Below are 20,062 nucleotides of genomic sequence, written 5' to 3' on the forward strand. Positions count from 1 at the left end.
CTAGTGGTGGCATTAGAAAACACACTGTGACAGACAGCACAGATACTATCTGCAGACACAGAAAATTCAGACTGACAGCAACACATAGACTGCGAGAATCTCCTTCCGTTAGCAGTGGTCTCAAACCTTCCAAGAAGCTACAGTTGCTTACATGCTGTTGAGAGCTATGGGTGTTGATATGGACTGTTCTATCTTAAAACCTGACATCATAAATCAGCTGACACACCTGGTATTTATTAACCGTTTCCTGACACCTCTACCTGCTCCTAATGATGGTTTTTAACATAAAGCTGAAAGCTTGAGACTGGAACAATCCTGTCCTTTTTGGAATAACCTCTTATAAGTAAGTTAAAGTAACACACTGATTGGAGCAAAGGTTTGGTCATTTGGGATACATAATTGTACTTCACTGCACGAATAAATACAGTAATTTGCTGTTCTGAAGGTACAAATAGTCAACCCTGTTTACAAGAAATGACATTTATTACTAATTTGCAACTGCAAATAGGGGGAAAATAATTCCACTTATATTCTGTTTTTTATCAACATAATGAAGAAATGTTTTTGATTTATTTAGGCTATTTGAACAGTGCAGCATAGTTGAAAAATGTATTTAATTAGTTTCATTACAATATCTGCGCTTGCAGTACAAAGGCCGATCATAACAACTAGGGCTGCAAGTAATGATTATTTTCATTAGTTTAATCTGTAGATCATACTTGTCACCATAAAAGAAAATGGTGGAAAATGTTGATCAGTGTTTCTCAAAAATAATCCAGCTAAATCAGTTTACTGTCACAGAGGACTAAAGACAGCAGGAAATATTCACATTTGAGAAGCTGAAATTAGATTCTTAAAAAATTACTCAAATTGATTATCAAAATAGTTGGCGATTAATTTAATTGGTGACAAAATGAACAACTCTCCTTTCTTTATTATCCAGCTGATCTATGTTGTTTTGCATCATCCAGATAATGCATCCATTTACCATACAGCCAAACTGTCAAGCACCTGTCCTTGTCAGACAGATATTTGCTCTGGTAAATAGAGATAGATCTCCATTATCAGACATGTGTCCACACCATAACCATCCATGGCCGCCAAGTCCAAAAAGCAACCAGGTCATACGTAAGCAGGGTAAATGACAGACCAATCAATGGTTGCTTATTGTTGGGACCTTGAGCCCTCTCTGATACAATTACCTGCTATGATGAGGAAGGGCAGCCAGGCAGGGAAGCAGGCAGGCCGGGCCCACGACACTGTGATTAATGGGGCCAGAGCCAAGGAAATGGGTCATACAGACAGAGAGCGGGGGAGGACGAACAAGAAGCATGGAAAAGAGGGGAGAAATTAAAGAAAAGAGAAATTACAGGCTGAGGGATAAAAGAAAGGAAAGAAGAGGAAAAGATAAAAAAGAGGAGGAAAGGATCAAAGAAAAGCAGAAAAAAGAGACAGAAAGAGAGAGAAAAAGAAATAAAGAAAGGCAGGGGAGAAGAAATAAGATACCAGAAGGAAAGAGAAAGGCAGGATAGATGTGACATAAAAGAAGATTTGTGGAGAAACAAGAGGAGAAGGGAAGGATAGACAGAGCAGGTGAAAGTGTGGGAGCAGACTGTGTGGCTTTGAACGCCCCTCTTATCCTTCATCTGATGCTCTTTGAACTTTCCCTTGTATGTGTGTTTACGTCTCATGTCTCTCCTCCCCTTCTCTCCTCCTTTCTCTCTCTATTAGTAACTTTTCTTCCCTCTCTTCTTTTTGATCCTATCTCCTTTGACTATTTTTCCTTTTTCATCCTTCTATCCCTATCTTCCTCTTTATTCCTATTTTTCTCCTTAGATCCCTCCACTCTTCACCCTTTCCTCCTTCCCCTTCTCACTTCCACTTTCCTCACACTTTCTCACTGAACCTTCTGTCATGCCACGTGCCTTTCAAAGTCTGCCATTGATTGTGTGTGTGTGTGTGTGAGGGATGAAGACAGAGAGGTAGCCTGCCAGCAGTGCTAAAAGGTGTTCAATCAGAGCGCAAACAGATTGAGAAGCCTTCCTGCCTGGGTGTGAATTAAAGCCGGACAGATTCAGTTAGCCAGTCCCTGCTGAGGTGCAACACACACACACACACACACACACACACACACACACACACACACACACACACACACACACACACACACACACACACACACACACACACACACACACACACACACACACGTATCTGGCTGATAATGAATAGTTGAAGAGTGTTGACAAAAGTTTTCACATGAAGAAATATGATATTGTATTGTAACCAGCTTCCTTATATTTTATTGATTGTTTTTATTGTTATTGTGGGACAAAGTGCTTCTTGTTCTAAAAAAATTTTTTATTAGCCTTTCAACATTTGGCTCAAAGAAGTTAACTGAGTACCTCAAAATGAAATAAATATATGTAAAACTACAACTACCCAAACCACACAATTTAAACAAATATTTAATGTCTGGCTGTTAATCCTGGAAGATTTCCCATTTCACCTAAAATCAATTGTGATTGTCCCCATGAGTGTCAGCGTGGTATTTCAAAGACACACCTAAATTGACTTGAAACCAACTAACGTTATATAGAGCGTTACGAATGGCCAAATCGATGGCGACTAATGTTGTTTGAATGGGGTGCCTCTCAGCAGCAGGAGGGAAAAATAGATTAGTCTGATATAGATTAGCTGCTTGAAAATGAGCACATTTGTTCAACAGGGACAACATTTTCAAAGTCACTTTAGACACTCAAACACACACAAGGATTCGTGGATTAATTACAATACTTCCACTGGGCAATGTTCAACAGGTTTTACTCCTTCACATTGGATTTGTTTCCCAAACATTATGTTATTAATACGTCATGTCTGTTATTACATGATCCTATTTGGATGGAATTGGAATCATAATAGATGAAGGATAAATGGCCGACAGATGAAAGTAAGTTGTAGAATTAATCAAGTCATAAATTAAGTGGAAGGGTCCATTTCACCTCACTGAAGGTGTCAATACAGCAGCTATTACAGCAGCATGCAGGATCGAACTCTCTTTATTGACTGATTGATTTTACATCTTAAGGCTGGGAGCAGGTGATATAACTGTAGGTGATCTTTAATGGCTATCCAGCCTGGTTAAGCCTGCAAATATGTAATATTCAGCAGTTGATAGAAGCCTTTAAACTAACCCTTGTCCTACACCAAATGTTTAAGAGCCATTATTTTAAACTGATAGCAGCTGTGCACACACTGCAATGCAACACACTGCAATTCCACCAGGTCGAGCAGTCAGAGTTCAACTAAATAAACTTTTGACCCCAAATATCCTGACCTCCACCACACCTGCCCAATGATATTTGGAAGTTATGACAATTTCACTATAGGTAAGATTTGAAGAGAGAGCTCCTGAAATCATGTTACTCTACTTTCCTATCCTACTAGGTAGGACTGGGTTGAAATCCCAAACATAACCGGAAATATCTGAGAGAATATGGAAATACCAGGTTAGAAAATTAATATTGTGATTGTTTACATTCTGTAATAGTCAGCTGTATCTTCGCCACTGTGTGGGATGTGTAATGAAAGGCACTCCACCCTACACTCTACCTCATGTGCTCTTACGGGTTTGGTATGAAAGACACTCATGGAGCTTACAGCATTAGATAGGTGACAGAATGTGTCTTTGGATGCCATTAAACTTTGTTTTTATAGGGAGCATGTCTGTGGAAAAACACACAAAACGAGGCTGATCTAGATAAGGTACATTTCAGAACTACAAAATTACCAAACACCCCCTGTAGAAACTAGTACCATTTTGACAGGGCTGAATCTTTTGGTAGATACATGTAGCCTACTGCAGCTTCAAGACAATGACAACATGCTTTCCTTCTTTGTGGGTCATTGCACTCACATGGAGCAAGCACTCAATCAATTTGAGATATTGAGGCAGAGCAACTGAGCGGGCGGCTAAATTACAGTCCTGCAGGTTGAGTGCATCACATGCACCCAGACTCTACTCTATTCCAGCCCATTTAACTGACAGAGTCAGGAAATGGCACTCAACACATGTGCATTTCTCACCAAAATATTACCACATTGTCCAAATAAAGACTGCTCCCCAATGACAAAAAACTTAAAAAATTAAAAGGGAATGGGGCAATTAGAATGCAAAAAGAAGACTATTAAAGATACGCAAACAGGAAAATGGGCTCAAACTGCAATTAGCCAAAATAAATCCTTTTCCCTTTTGTCTTCTTGCCATAGAAGTAATTTCTCTTTGCTTATGAATAGAGTACATATTATGTGTGGACAAAAACAAGCAGACAGGTTTAAAGCATCCATTATAGTACACTTTCCTTTTTACTGTGAGAACTACTGCTGCAATTTGGATAAAATTAAAATCAGGTTTTGCTCTTTTAACTGCTGTCTGGACACATGGAATCAATAAAATGGCAAATGTGTTGTTCAGATTGGAAGCAGTGACAAAAATAAGAGTAAGAAATCAAACAATTAAGACTTTCAGAAGGCTTTGAAACCACCCCCAGGCTGAAACAAAAACAGTACTCTCCTCCAGGTAGACTGAGTAACGCTCCTCTGCTTGGAGATGATAAACCCCCTCATCTCTACTAATTTCTGTCCTATTTAACGGACATAGCCCTGCTGTGGAACTTTGCCACAGTGTCACATTAGAGCCCAGCCCCCCGGCGCTTTCTCAGCAAAAAACATGTGGCACTGCTAAAAATACCTGGTTCTGAATCATTCATGTCATACACTATTTAGAGAGCTCATACATACTCATGACCCTATGCAAATATGTATCATCAGACTTTGACTAGAAGGGAATTCAATTAATGGAATAACAGGGGCTGCAGCCTGAGCAGCTTCACTACGGTACACTAACAAACACGAATGAAGCAGCAGCATGCAGGGAAAATTAACTTTGATCAAAGTCTCTGTTATACTTTTAATCTTCTCACAAAACATGGTTTTAGGTTCGCGGCTGTTTTCCCTGATGCGTAATTAAGGCTTTACTGTAAGATGGCTTGAGTTGTTATATCACAAGCCTTCCACTCACTGAGTGAGTTGGCTCAAAGTTTGAGAGACCATCACTTTTCACTGCATGAAAAGTGGGATTTTTGTCAGTTAGCAGCACTGTGAATTGCTGTGGAAGGTCAGGAGTTTATAGGCAGCAGAGAAAACTGCCAGGAACTGCAAGGAATTGACATGGGGGAATCTTGGCAGTTGAGCCCCAGGTCTAGGGGAGGCTTTTATGTATAAATGAAAATGCTGTGAGCTATACACATGCAAATCAGGAGAGTAGCGGGAATTGCACTGGTGCAGAGGTTACACCTTTATTAAAAAGGTACAAACTCCATTTTAGTAATTATCATTTTAGTAATAATCCCCACAACAGCACACCACATGCATCTACTTATAAAAAACGTATAGTGTGAACATGAGACATGTGCTGACCTGTGTGCAACTTACTGGCAAAAATAGGAGCTATGAAATGGCATGTGGACAACATTAGGACAAAGAAAATATCATGAACCATAAGATACCCATGTGTTAAGAAATATATGTCCATAGTTAGGTGCTGTTAAATTTGTCCAGTTTCTAAAAGGATCTGTTTGTAGGATTTAGTGGCATCTAGTGGTGAAGGGACAGACTGCAACCAACTGGATACTGAAACTCGCAAAAATGCAAAAGGCCCTATTCTAGAGCCAGTGTTTGGCTCCCTCTGTGGATAAATGGCTCATTCTAAGGTAACAAAAACACAAATTCTCATTTTCAGATGCCTGTACATTAATGAAAACATAGCTATGAATATTATATTCAATTTCTGCCAATAGATCCTTCTAAATGTTACACGCTGGACCATTAACTCAAAATATTACACTTTTAATTCCACTGAAGAGAAGAATCAGACTACTATTTGTACTAAGAGAAAAGCCATTGCGGTTAATACAATTAATGTAACTAACAGGAGACAAGTTCCATGCCTGTATGTCAAAACAAAATACTACTTTGGCATCACAGGAAATATTATAGTTCAGTACAGATGTCACTGTAACTTAACATTCTGTGCATGTCACATCACTGTACAGTACAGAAATGTCAAAGATAGTACCAAGAAAGGCACATAATGTTCTAGTACAAGCACACAAAACACACAAACTATTCTCTAATGTACTTTGTCATCACAAAAGAAGATGCATATATAAAACACAAACACACACACACACACAGCCGAAGTACAGTAAAGCTGTGACACTATACTCCCACAGAGATCTCCTCCTCTCATTTGCTGTAAAGCTAGCTCATTAAAGAAATATACCCAACCTACATTCTATAATGCGATTTAAAACTATAATGATATAACAAGTGTTCTTTGATAAGTGGCTCATTACGGTGGCCTATATGAATACCCTATGTGCACATAGCTCAGAATTCACAAAATTTGTGGACATAAAATGTAGGAGTAAAATCATGATTTTAAACCATTACCACCCCAAAAAATAGGGATTTTTTTGATTATTTATGGTAAATGCACTTACATAGTGCTTTTATACATTAATGAACAAAGTGCTTAACAGTTCACTCTACCCCTGGAACCACAGCCACCCAACATTATGTGGGTGTTTGTCTTGATGAAATATACTGGAGTTTGGAGTTTAAGTTTCAGTGCCTCAGCAGAGAGAGGAGTAGAATACAGTGGCTTGGAAAAATAACCAAATAAATCATTCTAATTAAGAATATTTTTTGACACCCCCATTCAGAATTTCTCCACCAGGGTGCTCAGCATTAGACGAGAGACGGTCGTCTCGTTTGTGTCTCAACTTTTTTGCCATTAAAACACTTTGGAGATTATTACCAGAAATGTTTGACTTTTTATATGCTGCTTAATTGGGACAGAATCTTGTCAGAGTAACACAGAGTTCACTGGAGATCATGTTTTGTTTCTAATTTGGAAGTGGACATTGGTGTAATCTCACCGCCCACAAAGACAATTCGGACCAGAAGAGTGCCTAAAAGCCACACAAGGATTTGACAGTTTGACTTCTTACTATCATTGTTTAAGAAAACAGAGCATGAAGCTCAAAGAGTCCATAAATAGCTGCTATACAACCATATGAAAAATGACTCAATGACAAAGTATGGAAATACATATCCAAGAATCCTGGAAACACAAAAGAATAAAACATATTACATGTTTGATCATTGTGGCATCTGTATCTTCCAAAATAATCCAGATTTGGTATTGTAACCTTACTTGTAGAAACTTAACAGTTACTTAACTTGAAAATAAAGGCAAGATGAGGAACAAAATTCAGATTAAAGGCTGTATTTTGATCACATAATGATGATGTCATGGCATGTAAAATAGTTTTGTCTTTCATTTCTCCAATAAATGTTTCCATGTAATCCTACAAGTAACCACCTATATAAAAGTATTGTTATAGTGTTTTAAACTTTTTTTTAAGGCTTACACACAAATGATCAATAAATTGTGGTATGATTAAAAATAAAATGATACTCCTGTAAAACTTTGAATGTACATTATGCACCTTTAACATATTTCCTATTACCACATTTGTTATCAGATTGCAGTAATCCATCTATATTTCATCTGTTCCTTCCCAAACAGGCTGAAAATAAATTAAATCCAGCCACTGGATAACTTTGAGACTGAAACTATAAAATAAAAAAAACACAATTTAACATTCTTAACCTACTAGGCTTGAAACTAAAAGAGACCACAGCATCAACAGTCTCACACACAGCTCTCAATGCACAGGCCCTCCACCATAAACGCTATTCACCAACACATAAACCAAAACTCCTAACAAATCTACCACAAGCTGCAGTCGCCCTCAGTTAGGTTTTAAGGAGACGGTTCCTACCGCTTTGCTGCTGGGCGCGGTGTGTGCCATCCATTGCTCCATAGGATCCCACTGTGGAGTTGGATGTGACAGGCTGCTTGAGTGGAGAGGCAGCGTGTGTGTGTATGCCTGAGTGTGAGAGAGCGTCAGGGTGTTGTAAGTGACTTAGTCAAACTGTGTGTGTATGTGTGGATGCTTATAGTACATGTTCACATCTCTGTAGGAATGCCATGTATGGGGCTGGGTGTGTGTCAGGAATATAGTATGAGGGCTGTGATGGGTAAATGTGTGGAGTGTAGTACGTAGCTAATCAAGTGTCCCCTATAGGACATGGCCATAGTTAGAAAAGCTATGAGTGTCACTAAACTGTTAATGTGTGTGTCCAAGTGTGCAGTGAGGCATGGTTCCAGTTTATATCTGCACTGTTCAGTGGTCTGCTCAGCCCTTCATGCCTCTCTAAACACTGAGGAAGACCTTTCTCTTTCTTGCCTTTTCCTCTTAGTCACACCTCCCCACCCATCCTTCTATCCAGCCTCTCTCATTAGAATGGGTAATGTGTCAATCACAGGTCAACTGCACTCAAGTCTACGTAAAAGCTCACATACAGGCAAGGCTGTAAGAAAAAAAGCTTTCATTGATTGTTGAAATGAATAATGAGCAGATACTGCTAATGCTAACTAAGAATAGACAATTGCATTTAAAAGGCAGCTGGTACATTTACATTCCAGCCATTTAGTTACTTTAAACAAAGCAACAGAAGTCAGCATTAATAAGCCAGTGTGAGTGCAAGCAGCGTGGTCATGAGGAAGCAAAATCAACATGTTCAGAGCAGAAAAGGGGGGACAGTGCCAGAAGCCGTTCCAAATGAGAGAGAAAATCTGCATGTGTTCTTGTTCAGGGTGTCAGATGTTTTATAGAACACTTAAATTATTCAGCCTTGTTTGCCTTTCAACATCTTCTTCTCTGCTCCACTGAGGGATCGCAGAGGCCTGTCATCACACCACCTGAGATGGTGCTGCCATCTACAGGCTTGAGCTGGTAATACAGATGCAATAACATAGTATCCACTGAGCAGTTGTTGTTCAATTACCACACAGCTCAGTTGTAGATTTAACTGATTATTTCTCTCTCACTGTAGTTGCAAAAGCAACCATCGCTGAAATCAGCAGACTTTTGGACTCCACAGGAAGGTTAGGGGACAGATGGAGGCAGTTCATTAGAGGAATTATGGGTGTTTATGACATTTACACTTCTTTTTCCTTCCCCATTAGCCCCTGATGCGATGTGTTAAAATCCCCAAATTATGTTACAGACAGTTTTAATGTTTAATGGATGTCAGTTATATGCAGCTCATTATGTGTTTTTCCATTCTTCCCTTAAACTGTCTATAAATAGCAGTTCACAGCATTTGGAGACACAGCTGGTGCTGGGTCCTCCATCTGCACAAAACAAAACTACAGTATGTAGGTTAATGCACATGCATGCATATACACACACATATACACACATACATCCACTGAGGCTTTGACCTTGCCAGCTGCACCTCACACACTGCGTAGCATGATTGCATTAGGTTTATATTGTGTTGCATCATCAACTTTGGATTATTCTGTGTTGATGTTCCCATTCTTACTCGGGAGAGAAAACAGAGCATGATGCCTCACTCACACAATATGAAAGAACAGATCATTCATGTTCATCCTTAGTAACTCCGTGTAGACTGCAGTCCTAGCAGAGAGCTTAACTTAATCTTTTCTGCTCTTTGTTCCTCTAACTCCCAACATGGGCTTCAAAATGTGAGACACACCAGAATGACAACTTGGGGTCAAAGGACTTCACTGGCCTCATGTTGAAGTTTGAAAAACAACAAAATAATTTCACTGCACCCCAGACTGTCTACCAAGAGATAAACTAGACACAGAATGTTCTTGCAAAAAAGATGAATGCGTACTAGGTATTGTTTGGTTTAATGCAAACCATCTGACAGGTACTGAAACATTTATTAAATGGGGAAACTAACAGAATAGGGTTTCATATCGCCGCAGTATTTTTTCAAACACTAGGATGAAATATGATGTTTTAAAGGAGGGACCCTTCTGCTGTATTTCCAAATATAACTCAGACAAATCAAGAGTAATTGAAAGGCCAGAGGCACTCAAATATCAAAAACTCAATCTCAACATCCTTTCTGACAAAGAGACATTTAAGAATACCATCATAAAATAAAAATAAAAACATAAAATCTATGAAGGGCTGTTAAAAAGCTGTTGCCATTTTACTGATATGAGATGTCCTCTTTGTCAGACGGCTGTAAGTTGTCAAGTTTATGGCACATTTCTCGCCATAAATGTTTCCCCTGCTGTAAATAAGTCATATGAATCCTACAGGAGATATGGGCTTTAATAATAAACAGATTCCTCTACAGGAAGCTCATGTATGAGATGTCAAATTGGCAATCGTACATATCTGTTGAATACTCAGGTATGCGCGCACTAGAGGAAAGGTAAAGAAGTCACTCCAAAAGAGAGAAAAAACAAGAATGGTATAAGTGTGTCCTTCACCTCAAACTCACAGAAATGTGATAAACTCACCGATATGTGATTATATCTGCTTATAAGGTAAAGAAACTTTAATTTTCTCTACTGAAACAAGGCAGAATAACAGTGACGGAACCTAATCAACCTGCTTCCCAGAAATAAGCCCAACGCTCAGTTTTTGTGCAAGTAGGGAAGAGAACTTTTCACTATAAAGCACCTAGTCTGTGTAACCATTGTCCTCAATAAAGCTCTACTCTGACAACATCCAAAAAAGGGTTTTATCATCTGAGATTCCTTCTTCACTTAATGTGGTTGCTTCATGTTACAATACAGTCAAAGCAGACTTTCCCTCTCTGCAGAAGTCCCATATGGTCACTCTTCTGTCTCTCAACTGAATTACTTTGACAAATACTTTTTGAGCAGATGTGGTTAAAAAACACAGGTGGTGGCCAGACTCAAATCATTTTTCAACATGAAAATTCTATCCAGAGAATACTCATCTGTCTTAATGTATGTAAAATGTACAGAATCATGTTGATGTTGATCATATTTGTCAGTTCAAGACATCCAGTGCTCCAATATATTTTACTTTACTGTATATTCTAATTCATACAACCCGAATGCAACCAGCTATAGGAAGTGTTCCTATAACCAGGTGTTGACAGAACAGAAAGTAAGTAAGACAGAACATCTGCAGTGAGAGGTGGAGGCTTTTTTAGGAGCAATTAGTGTGAGGGAGGTGATGTGTTTGCAGCCTGTGAGAGAAGAAGGGAAGTGACTCTGTGGTTCTGACTGTGGAGGGAAATGGGAGTTGGAGAACGCAGGCCTCTAAAACACTGAGGCAATAAAAGCGCTGCTTCACAACATGTCCCATACGTCCTTTTCTCTAATAAAGCCTCACTTAATTATCAGTAATTGGAATGCCGTCATGCCACCCTCCATCATCATGTCATCAGAGCTCAATCAATCTCACTTTCACTTGAGACAGTGCACCAAGCATCGTCTCCCCAGGAAGACTTGTCAGATTACAGCAAGTGGAAGTAGCTGGCAGGAGCTAAGTGAATTATGTTAACTCAGTTACATATCTGTCCAAGAGCACATACACACAAGGATAATCTTTGCATGTCCAGCAGTGAACTACCTAGTTCAGTATGGGCTAAACTGCAGCAAAGAATAGAAAAAGCACTAATGCAAAAAAGTATCAGCAGCTCAGACAGGGTCAGAGCAAAACCTTCAGACAACCCGACACAAGCACAGCCTCTCTCCCCGCGCTGTACACAACACACTCTATACGTGAACCTACCTGTGTGACTTTCTCTGTGACGTTGTGGGTCCGGTCGATGAGTTTGCAGGGTGCTATGATGTCCATCTCCCCGGTGGGCAGGGCGATGAGTGGGTCAGGTTTGAAATCCACAAAGTTGAGGGTTATCTGAGGGATTTTGGAAATTGTTCGGTATCGCATGAGGTCAGAGTCCGACGTAGAGTTCAATATGTTGGACTTGCTGTTTACCGCGCCTGCAAACACACACACACACAGCAAAGAGTAAGGTACAAATCAAAGGGGATAGAAGAAAGGTTTTTCCTCTCAGTCCTTACCAGTGCTGCTGCTGCCCGGCCGGATACTCGCTCTCCGGTTCTTTCGTTCCCAGTCGGACCTCATGGCCTCGATCTCATCTACGGAGGAGGCACGACGCATGCTGTGGAAGCTCTCCCGCGAGCGGCTGTGCGACATGGAGCAGTTGGAGCCTGAGCCCTCTGGGTTGAGGCTGAGGCGGTGGTGAGGTGCTACGCAGGGTGATGACTGGGCGAGGGGACCCACCAGGTGGGTTCTGTGCGGAGGAGGAGGTGGAGGTGGTACAGGAGGATCAGTGCTCAGTAAGGTGCGCTGGTCCTCCTGGCGGTCTTCCGGCCAACTCCTTAGAGCTAACCTAGGAAACAGAAAAGGACAAAATGGGTAAAAAGAGGATGTTACAGATTCTGTCTGTCACTGAACCAGATAGTTCAGGTTGAAGTCATGTGATGGATGAAAGTCCAAACTAAAAAACCTTGAGCAAAAAAGAATGCCACTGTTTTTAGGCATCAGTGACCTTTGACATCACTGTGGGAGGAAAAGGAAAGAGGGAAGTTCATGGGAGGAAGCATTATAAGATTAGTTCGCTACAAGGAGCTTTACATGGGAAAAATAAAAGGAGACACAATAAAGTGAGAACAATCCACACATTAGGTGATCACACTAAAATGAAGGCATTGTCAGAGTTGTGTTGTATCCTCATTTCACAATATTAAAAAAAAGTCAAATTTAGAAGTTGTTGAGAAAGTTCATGAGTCTGGTTCAAGTGTCAAAAGTAATCCTCAGGGCCTACCTGCTTCCAGTGATTTGTTCCTGGTGGTCTGGTGGTAAAGGGGGAAGGGGCAGAAACTCCCCCAGGCCTAGGGACTCGTGACTTTGGTGGTCTGGATGCAACGGCAGCGGTGTAGCAGTGGGGATGTGACCGGCCTCTGTGTCGTCCAGAGACGCTTTACTGTTGGACAGGGAGCGCAGCAGAGGAAGACGCAGCTTGAAGCCTCGTGGTCGACCTGGAGAAGAGGAGGAGGAGAGAGGAGAAGACTCATTGCCTGCAGACTGAAAGGTGGATTTCCAATATGAAACTCTGGCAGGAAGGAGAAATCAGAGTAGGGAACTGAAAGGATTTTGTAGATCAAATAGAGAAACAAGTAGAGATAAGATATAGGAGTATATTCTGGTTGGTGGGGGTCATGCTAGGAGAGAGGGAGATTTGAACTACAATCATGCCTGTCCAAACATACAAGCTTCACAAACAATTTACAACAGGAATCTGGGACAGTGACAATGATTAGATTTTGGTTTTAGCCACAAAGTTAAAAACAAGAAATCTGGTTAAGAGACAGACTGGATTGCAAATATCATCAGTGTCCTACTTCAAATGCTGTCCCCAGGGTTATCCCTGGTGTTCATGGAAATACAAGTACTCAGGTTTTCACAGGCATAAAATTACTTAGGAAATATCACGACCACGTGGCCTTTCTGCAAAATGAAATGAACAAATGATCCAGGTAAATTAAAGTGATGGTTGCCACTTCTCACTGACTGAACATAATAAGTCCACCTCAGTTAAAGGGTTTTTAAGCACAGAACCAGTCAAAATATTGATTTTCCAAAATAGTGTGTCAATCAACAGGGTATTTTAATTCCTTTTATTGTGTTGTGTACTCAACTGACATATTTACGTAATGTTTGTTCTAATGATTTTCTGAGCTTTCTATTTAAAAAATGTGTTCAAATATATTCAACAGTTTAATAGTGAGTGGGGGGACAACAGGTAAAAAGTGTCAACAAGCGTCACTTCTGCCTTTCCAAAGTTGCTCAAACCTGACCTGATTAGCTTAGAACAGAAAACAACAAACAAAAACAACAACAAAATAAGGTTAGTCGGACGCTACCGGTGACAAGCCAGGTGGGCAGGCGGTGGTTGAGCTCCTCTTTGTGGTCTTGGAATGTATCTTCTGTCATGACCTCGAAGTTGAGGATAAACATGATCACCACGCCATCCTCGTTCTTCACTGGCACCACATCCACCATACACAGGAGGCAGTGACCTGCGTGGGAAGAGACATAGATAAAGCTCAGACGGATTGTATTTGGTGGAGACTTTTATCTGGGAGCTCTTACGGCGCCAAAAGTGCATATGGTTTTAGTATTGGGATTAAAACCTCTAACCCTGCAGAAGTTATTTGAGGAAACAGCATAAGCTTGAACAGCGGCAACATTGCTTCTTTACACACAAGCTTAACCATTGTAATGACTGTGACATTTTTCATATTAAATTTGTGTGAGGGAACACTGGCAGGTGCTTTATGAGCAGTCACAGATGCATATGACACTGAATGTGAGCATATATTCACTAATTACACCCACTTTTCCATTCTCTCTCATTAAAAGTACATCTGCGCTTAATCAGCTCACACACTCTCTTGCATACGAGGCCAGGCACGTTCGCTAATCTGCCACGAGTGCTAAAACAGCTAAGTAAGCATAAAATTAGACAACATATGACAGTATGTTGGTGGGACATTTCTGCCAGGTCTATAGGCATGGATACACTGTACATACCAGCTCAAATGGAAGTCAAAATAAGCTGCTATTCTGGTTTCGACACAAGGAACTTGAACCTTCAAAGCATCAAAATAGCACACACACACACACACACACACACACACACACACACACACACACACACACACACACACACACACACACACACACACACACACACACACACACTGAGCTGAAAAGGGCACTGTCATCTTAATTTGAAACACTGAAAAATCAAACAGGAATAGATGAAGGCAAAATCAATACAACTGCCAAGAACACAACATTATTGGGGCCCTCGCCCTGCACACTGAAAATAAGTCAACAACTACAGAATATCCAGACATTTCCAAAAGCAGGTGTAGAATAATTAACTATGCCAAAAACTGCAGGTAGACGTAAGCTAAAACACAGATATAACACTATAACATCAGTTATAACACAGAGAAAAGTCAACATGCAAGTCATATTGATGATAAACTAAAAGGGATTTTGCCCCCTTTGGAAAGTTGCATTCCTTTAGGCATGCTTAAATAGAGCTCCATCTCTGTGACACAAAAATGAACAGACAGCAATTAAATGACTGTAATTTTACTCTCAAATCTCAGCAATGTATTCAAAATGATGTCTGAAGTACCCAGCAGCCATATTGTCATGTTACACATCATTTAAATCCAATTTAATCTGTCCTTCTAGACCATACAACTCCTTGTCCCCCTTGGTCTGATAAATAACCTAATAAAAACCAAGCTACAATGAAATGCATCCAGTTTGCAATGTCAGAATAAAGGCTCACACTGTGCATCAGCTTTATACGAATTGAAGAAAGCTATTTAGTTTGTCACTGTAATCCTCTTGCTAATATTTGTTTTACCCTAAGCATGGATGCCTTGGACACTGCATAAAGTGACCTTTTTGATGTCAAATAGTTCCCCCAAATTTTCCAGCATACCTGGATCTGGCCTATCCCGTCTCTTACCTGTACAGCGATGGTCAGTGACCGGCAGCCACAGCGTTTTTTGGCAGCGTGGACTGTTTGGAGCTGACACAGTATGTAGTGCAACCCAATGTACAGTGAGTCGACTGCATGCCTGCCTCACTAACTCACCCACCCGCCTGTCATTCATCTCACATCATCGCCAGAGAGTGGGCCGAAATCCGATTGGACAACAGCATAATCCCGACACACGGGGAAAAAAAATATGAAACACAGGGAAACTAAAGGATTACACCATCTGGCCATATCTAGCAGTGTGTGTGTGTATGCGTGTCTCTGTGCATGCATGCTTATGTGCACACGTGTACAGTAGGTAGATGCCCAGTCTCATGTTTCATTCATAAGCTATTGGGTCATGTCCATTCATGCCTGTTTTCATTAACAGCTGTGACCCTGCATTTACAGGCTTTTTAATCGCTGAAGGTGTTGCTGCATCACACCTAAAGCTGCTTTACACAGCGCTGCAGCAAGCCGCTGCAGGCAGGGGACACTTGCAGACACGCGACACAATTTTTTAAATGTTTTTTGGCAATGTTTGAATGACTAGATTTTGTTACTAAGAAGAGACTGAGAATGACAGAAGCTGAAAAATGTGGTATCCTGATCATCGCCAGTGTAAGCAGGAACATATTCAAACCAATAGCAGACATGTTTTGAGGAAAACATTTTTATCAACTTGTTCAGTGTTAACAATTTCAGTGAAAAACTTGAAATAATAGAACATATCTCATATTACTTTGTCAAACAGATTAAGTTGGATTAATGGATTTCCTCACTGATTCTAATTAATGTCACATGAACAGTAATCAGAGACAGTTTTCCAGCACTGGTCCTCCCTCTAGTGGGCTTTCATTTATTTCCCATGTTGCTAGGTGGATTATATTCTTGGAACTGCTGTACATGTATTTGTGGAAAACAATGCCTTAAAACCATTTTGATATTATTACAGGCTGTCAGTCCAAGACACTGAACCAGCAGCTCTTTATTTACTCAGCAGTCTCCTAAACCTAACTGTAAAAGCAGTACGCTATGTGTGTGTTTCTGTTAAGACACAGTGATGTGTGTTTTGCAGATGACAGATGTGACACACACAGCAATGTAGGATTAAATGTCAACACAAGAGGATTTAACTTCAGCTCTAATACATCATAAGACAAAGTATTTGTATTTATTTATTTATTATCAGTTCTCCGAGTCAATCTGGAACACTCGCTGTTTCATTTCTCTGTGTGTGTGTATACTCTAAAAACACATATGATGTATAATAATCATACATGCAGCAATACATGAGTGCACTGTGCTCTACTGTACTATAGAAACATTCTTTGTAACAGATGCACACATTAGTGGGTTTATCTGTGTGTGTGTCCTGAATTTGGCAGAGTAGTGAAAATCAAGGATTAGGCCTACATATTTTGGACACATCAGACCTATTTGTTGTTGACCATCGTACTGTCTCCGTCTACTGTAAAAGATTTCCTCCAAGAGCATCTGAAATGAATTGAGCTCTGAGGTTAACAGGGCAAATGCCATTTCATCTAACTGCTCCTCCTGGATGGAATCCAATTCAGAGTGTACCAGCTGATAATCTGATTCAGCGTTGCTGATTTACAAAGCTCTGGGAGATTATGACAATACGCTAAAACACATCCAAAAAAAGCACAGGGTGCAAACTGCTCATGGTGGCCAGGGATGGCCTAGTGATCATACATACAGTGTTTTCAACTAATAGGCCAGACTGACTACTGAACTAATGTAAAGGACAGTTCATTGGAGGAGGCTGGCCATTAATAGAAAACAAAAGGGTTGGCACTAAAATCTGCTGGGGATGCTAATGCTTTAGCATACAATAGCAATTGAGTAAGTGAAAAACTGAGACCTTGTAACAGGCTGGATTATTTACATTAAATTTAATTACATTTCTCTGGCATGTGGACTTTGTGTGCTACAGAGTGAACAATAAGCAAAAGTTAGACATACAGAAAGTTATTATTTCTAGTGATAAATGATAATACCACATTTTATTCTCTACCGTATATGGTCTGTCAGGAAGGATTACGCTGTTTTAGATGTATGGTATGACAAAGAGCTGCATTGGAACGAGTGTATGTGGATTTACTGAGGCTGAAGTGATACAACTGAAGTACAGAACTGAGGCAAGGATGGACAAATGAAAGAAAAAGGTCTGTGGGTTGAGAGGATGAAGAAAAATGAAGCGGGCAAAGAGAAATCTTGAAAAAAAAATGTAAAAAGTATAGGGTAGGTGGGATGACTCAAACTGGATGGGATGGGCAAAGAGGGGGAAATGGAAAAAGGTATGTTGGAAATAAGGAAAGAAGTTAAAAAGAAAGATGAAAACAGAGCAATGAAAGAGGGACAGTAGGAAAGATGAAAGGAAGAAACAAATGAAGAAAGGATTACTCATTATTGGTTTAGCAGTCCAGTCAGACTCAGTGTGAGGGAAACTGACTGTAAATGACATTGTTGCCTGGTGGGTTTAAAGGGGTAAGGAGGGAAGGATTCGCTGTTCAGGAACATCTTTCTTCCAGGCTAGCAGGAAAGGCGAAAGGAATGGATACCAGTAAACAAGGATTGGCCTGCTCCCCAGTAACTCGATGTCAGACCGAAATACAAGAACAGAACTGGAATAATATCAGGCTTTGTATAGGCTATATTGTCAATTAATGTTTGGGAGTGACGACTTAATTCTCAAAAGCTTACGTTGGACTTTGGGATGGTAGGGCTAGTTCTCTAAAATGGCCTAGCCACCCCATGCATAGGGCTCTATCTTAGTTATAGGATCTACCCTCGACCCACGAACGGGGTCTCGGTGAGGAGTTATCACCTCCCAGTTTGCAGGTCTGTTTGTTACTATGTTCAGATTACTTTGTTCTGCCTTTGTTCTTGTTTTACTGTATTATTTGGGGGACAACACAAAACCATCCACATTTTTCTGTGTTTGAATGATAATGTCACATCATTTGAAAATAGCTTCTCTTAATGTCAACGGCTTGACTAACCCGGTCAAGAGGAGTAGGGTGCTAGCGAAAATGAGGAAAGATAAGTCCCAAGTAATATTTTTACAAGAGACACACATGTCAAAGAAGGAACACGAGAAACTAAAAAAGTTTGGGTACTCCAATACATATTATAGTTCATGTAAAAATAGTAGAAAGAGAGGGGTTGTGATGATGATATCTAATTCATTAAACTTTGACTTGATTAAAGAAAAAAGAGATGATAAAGGTAGATATATAATAATCAAGGGCAGGATGGACAGTGTTCTGGTCACATTTGTGAATGTCTATGCTCCTCCGGAGAGTGACAGATCTTTTTTCAAAAGATTATTCGACCTGATTGTATCTGAGAGTGAGGGAATCCTTGTCTGTTCGGGAGATTGGCAGACAATTTTGAACCACCAATTAGACACAACAACCACGAGCAGACATGGATCCCCAAAATCAAAAAACCTAAATATTTTGATAAGAGAGGCAAGCTTATTTGATGTGTGGAGAAGTATTCATACAAGGGATAGGGAATTATTCAGCTACACACAAAGTACACTCTAGGTTGGACTTTTTCCTGATGAATACTATAGATAGACGCAGGGTACATGAGTGCACAATCGGTATAGCAGATGTGTCTGATCACAGCATTGTTTATCTAAATATACATTTGAACAGCAAGCCAAGGAATACGCTATGGAGGCTGAATATTGGAATTTTAAACAATAAATCCACAGTGGAAGAAATTAAAAAAGAAATTGGTGAATGTATAAATTATAATAAGGATGACCAGGTCGACCCAACTACTATTTGGGACACGGTCAAAGCAGTTACGAGAGGGAAGCTAATATCAAGAACAGCTCGTCTAAGGAAAATCCGAAGATCAAAATATGATCAATTAGAGAAGGAACTGGAAAAACTAGAGAAACAACAACAACCCAAGAATGACAATAAGGACACAATAGAGAATCAGATTAAAGATATAAGGAAACAAATAGAAAACTTAATTAACGATGAAACAGAAACTAAACTGAGATTCATAAAGCAAACCTTCTATGAATCAGGCCCAAGGGCAACGCGTATATAAGCAAAGCGTCTTCGGACGCAACAAATAACGAATTCAATTCATAAAATTAGGGACGCTCTATCAAATGCATTAAAATATGATCCAGAAGAAATTCATAGAATCTTTAAAAACTACTATGAGACTTTATATTCACAGCCTGAGAAGGTTGACGAGGAGAAAATAAAACAATTCCTGAATTCACTGGACCTCCCCTCAATAGGCTCAGAGCAAACCAGTTATCTGACTATTACAAAAGACGAATTGGATAAAGCCAAAGGTAGACTGGCGACTAATAAGAGCCCTGGGAGCGACGGCTATCCAAATGAATGGTACAAAAAATTCAAAGAAGTCCTTTCCCCGGTACTATTGGAATCATTTAATTGGACACTTGAAAAGGCTACAGTCCCACCATCCTGGAGGGATGCTGTGATTTCTGTCATTCCCAAAGAGGGGA

The 20,062-nt window shown here is 40.1% G+C and overlaps 1 protein-coding gene across 5 annotated transcripts in view; it reads right to left on the minus strand.

Annotated features, from left to right (window-relative positions):
- Nucleotides 1–20,062, minus strand: part of kcnh2b (potassium voltage-gated channel, subfamily H (eag-related), member 2b) — a 236,421-nt gene that overhangs the window by 93,394 nt on the left and 122,965 nt on the right. For 2 of the 5 annotated variants that reach the window (XM_051411273.1, XM_051411275.1), the window contains exons 3-7: nt 13,889–14,044; nt 12,790–13,003; nt 12,023–12,354; nt 11,730–11,941; nt 7,911–8,018 (exon numbers count right to left, since the gene is read on the minus strand). In XM_051411273.1, coding sequence (XP_051267233.1) covers nt 7,911–8,018; nt 11,730–11,941; nt 12,023–12,354; nt 12,790–13,003; nt 13,889–14,044 — 1,022 coding nt within the window. The remainder of the gene's footprint in view (nt 1–7,910; nt 8,019–11,729; nt 11,942–12,022; nt 12,355–12,789; nt 13,004–13,888; nt 14,045–20,062) is intronic. The other 3 variants (XM_051411276.1, XM_051411277.1, XM_051411274.1) reach the window with 2 other exon arrangements.

This window comes from Dicentrarchus labrax, unplaced genomic scaffold (genome assembly GCF_905237075.1).
Source record: "Dicentrarchus labrax unplaced genomic scaffold, dlabrax2021, whole genome shotgun sequence".
NCBI classification, from domain to species: domain Eukaryota; kingdom Metazoa; phylum Chordata; class Actinopteri; family Moronidae; genus Dicentrarchus; species Dicentrarchus labrax.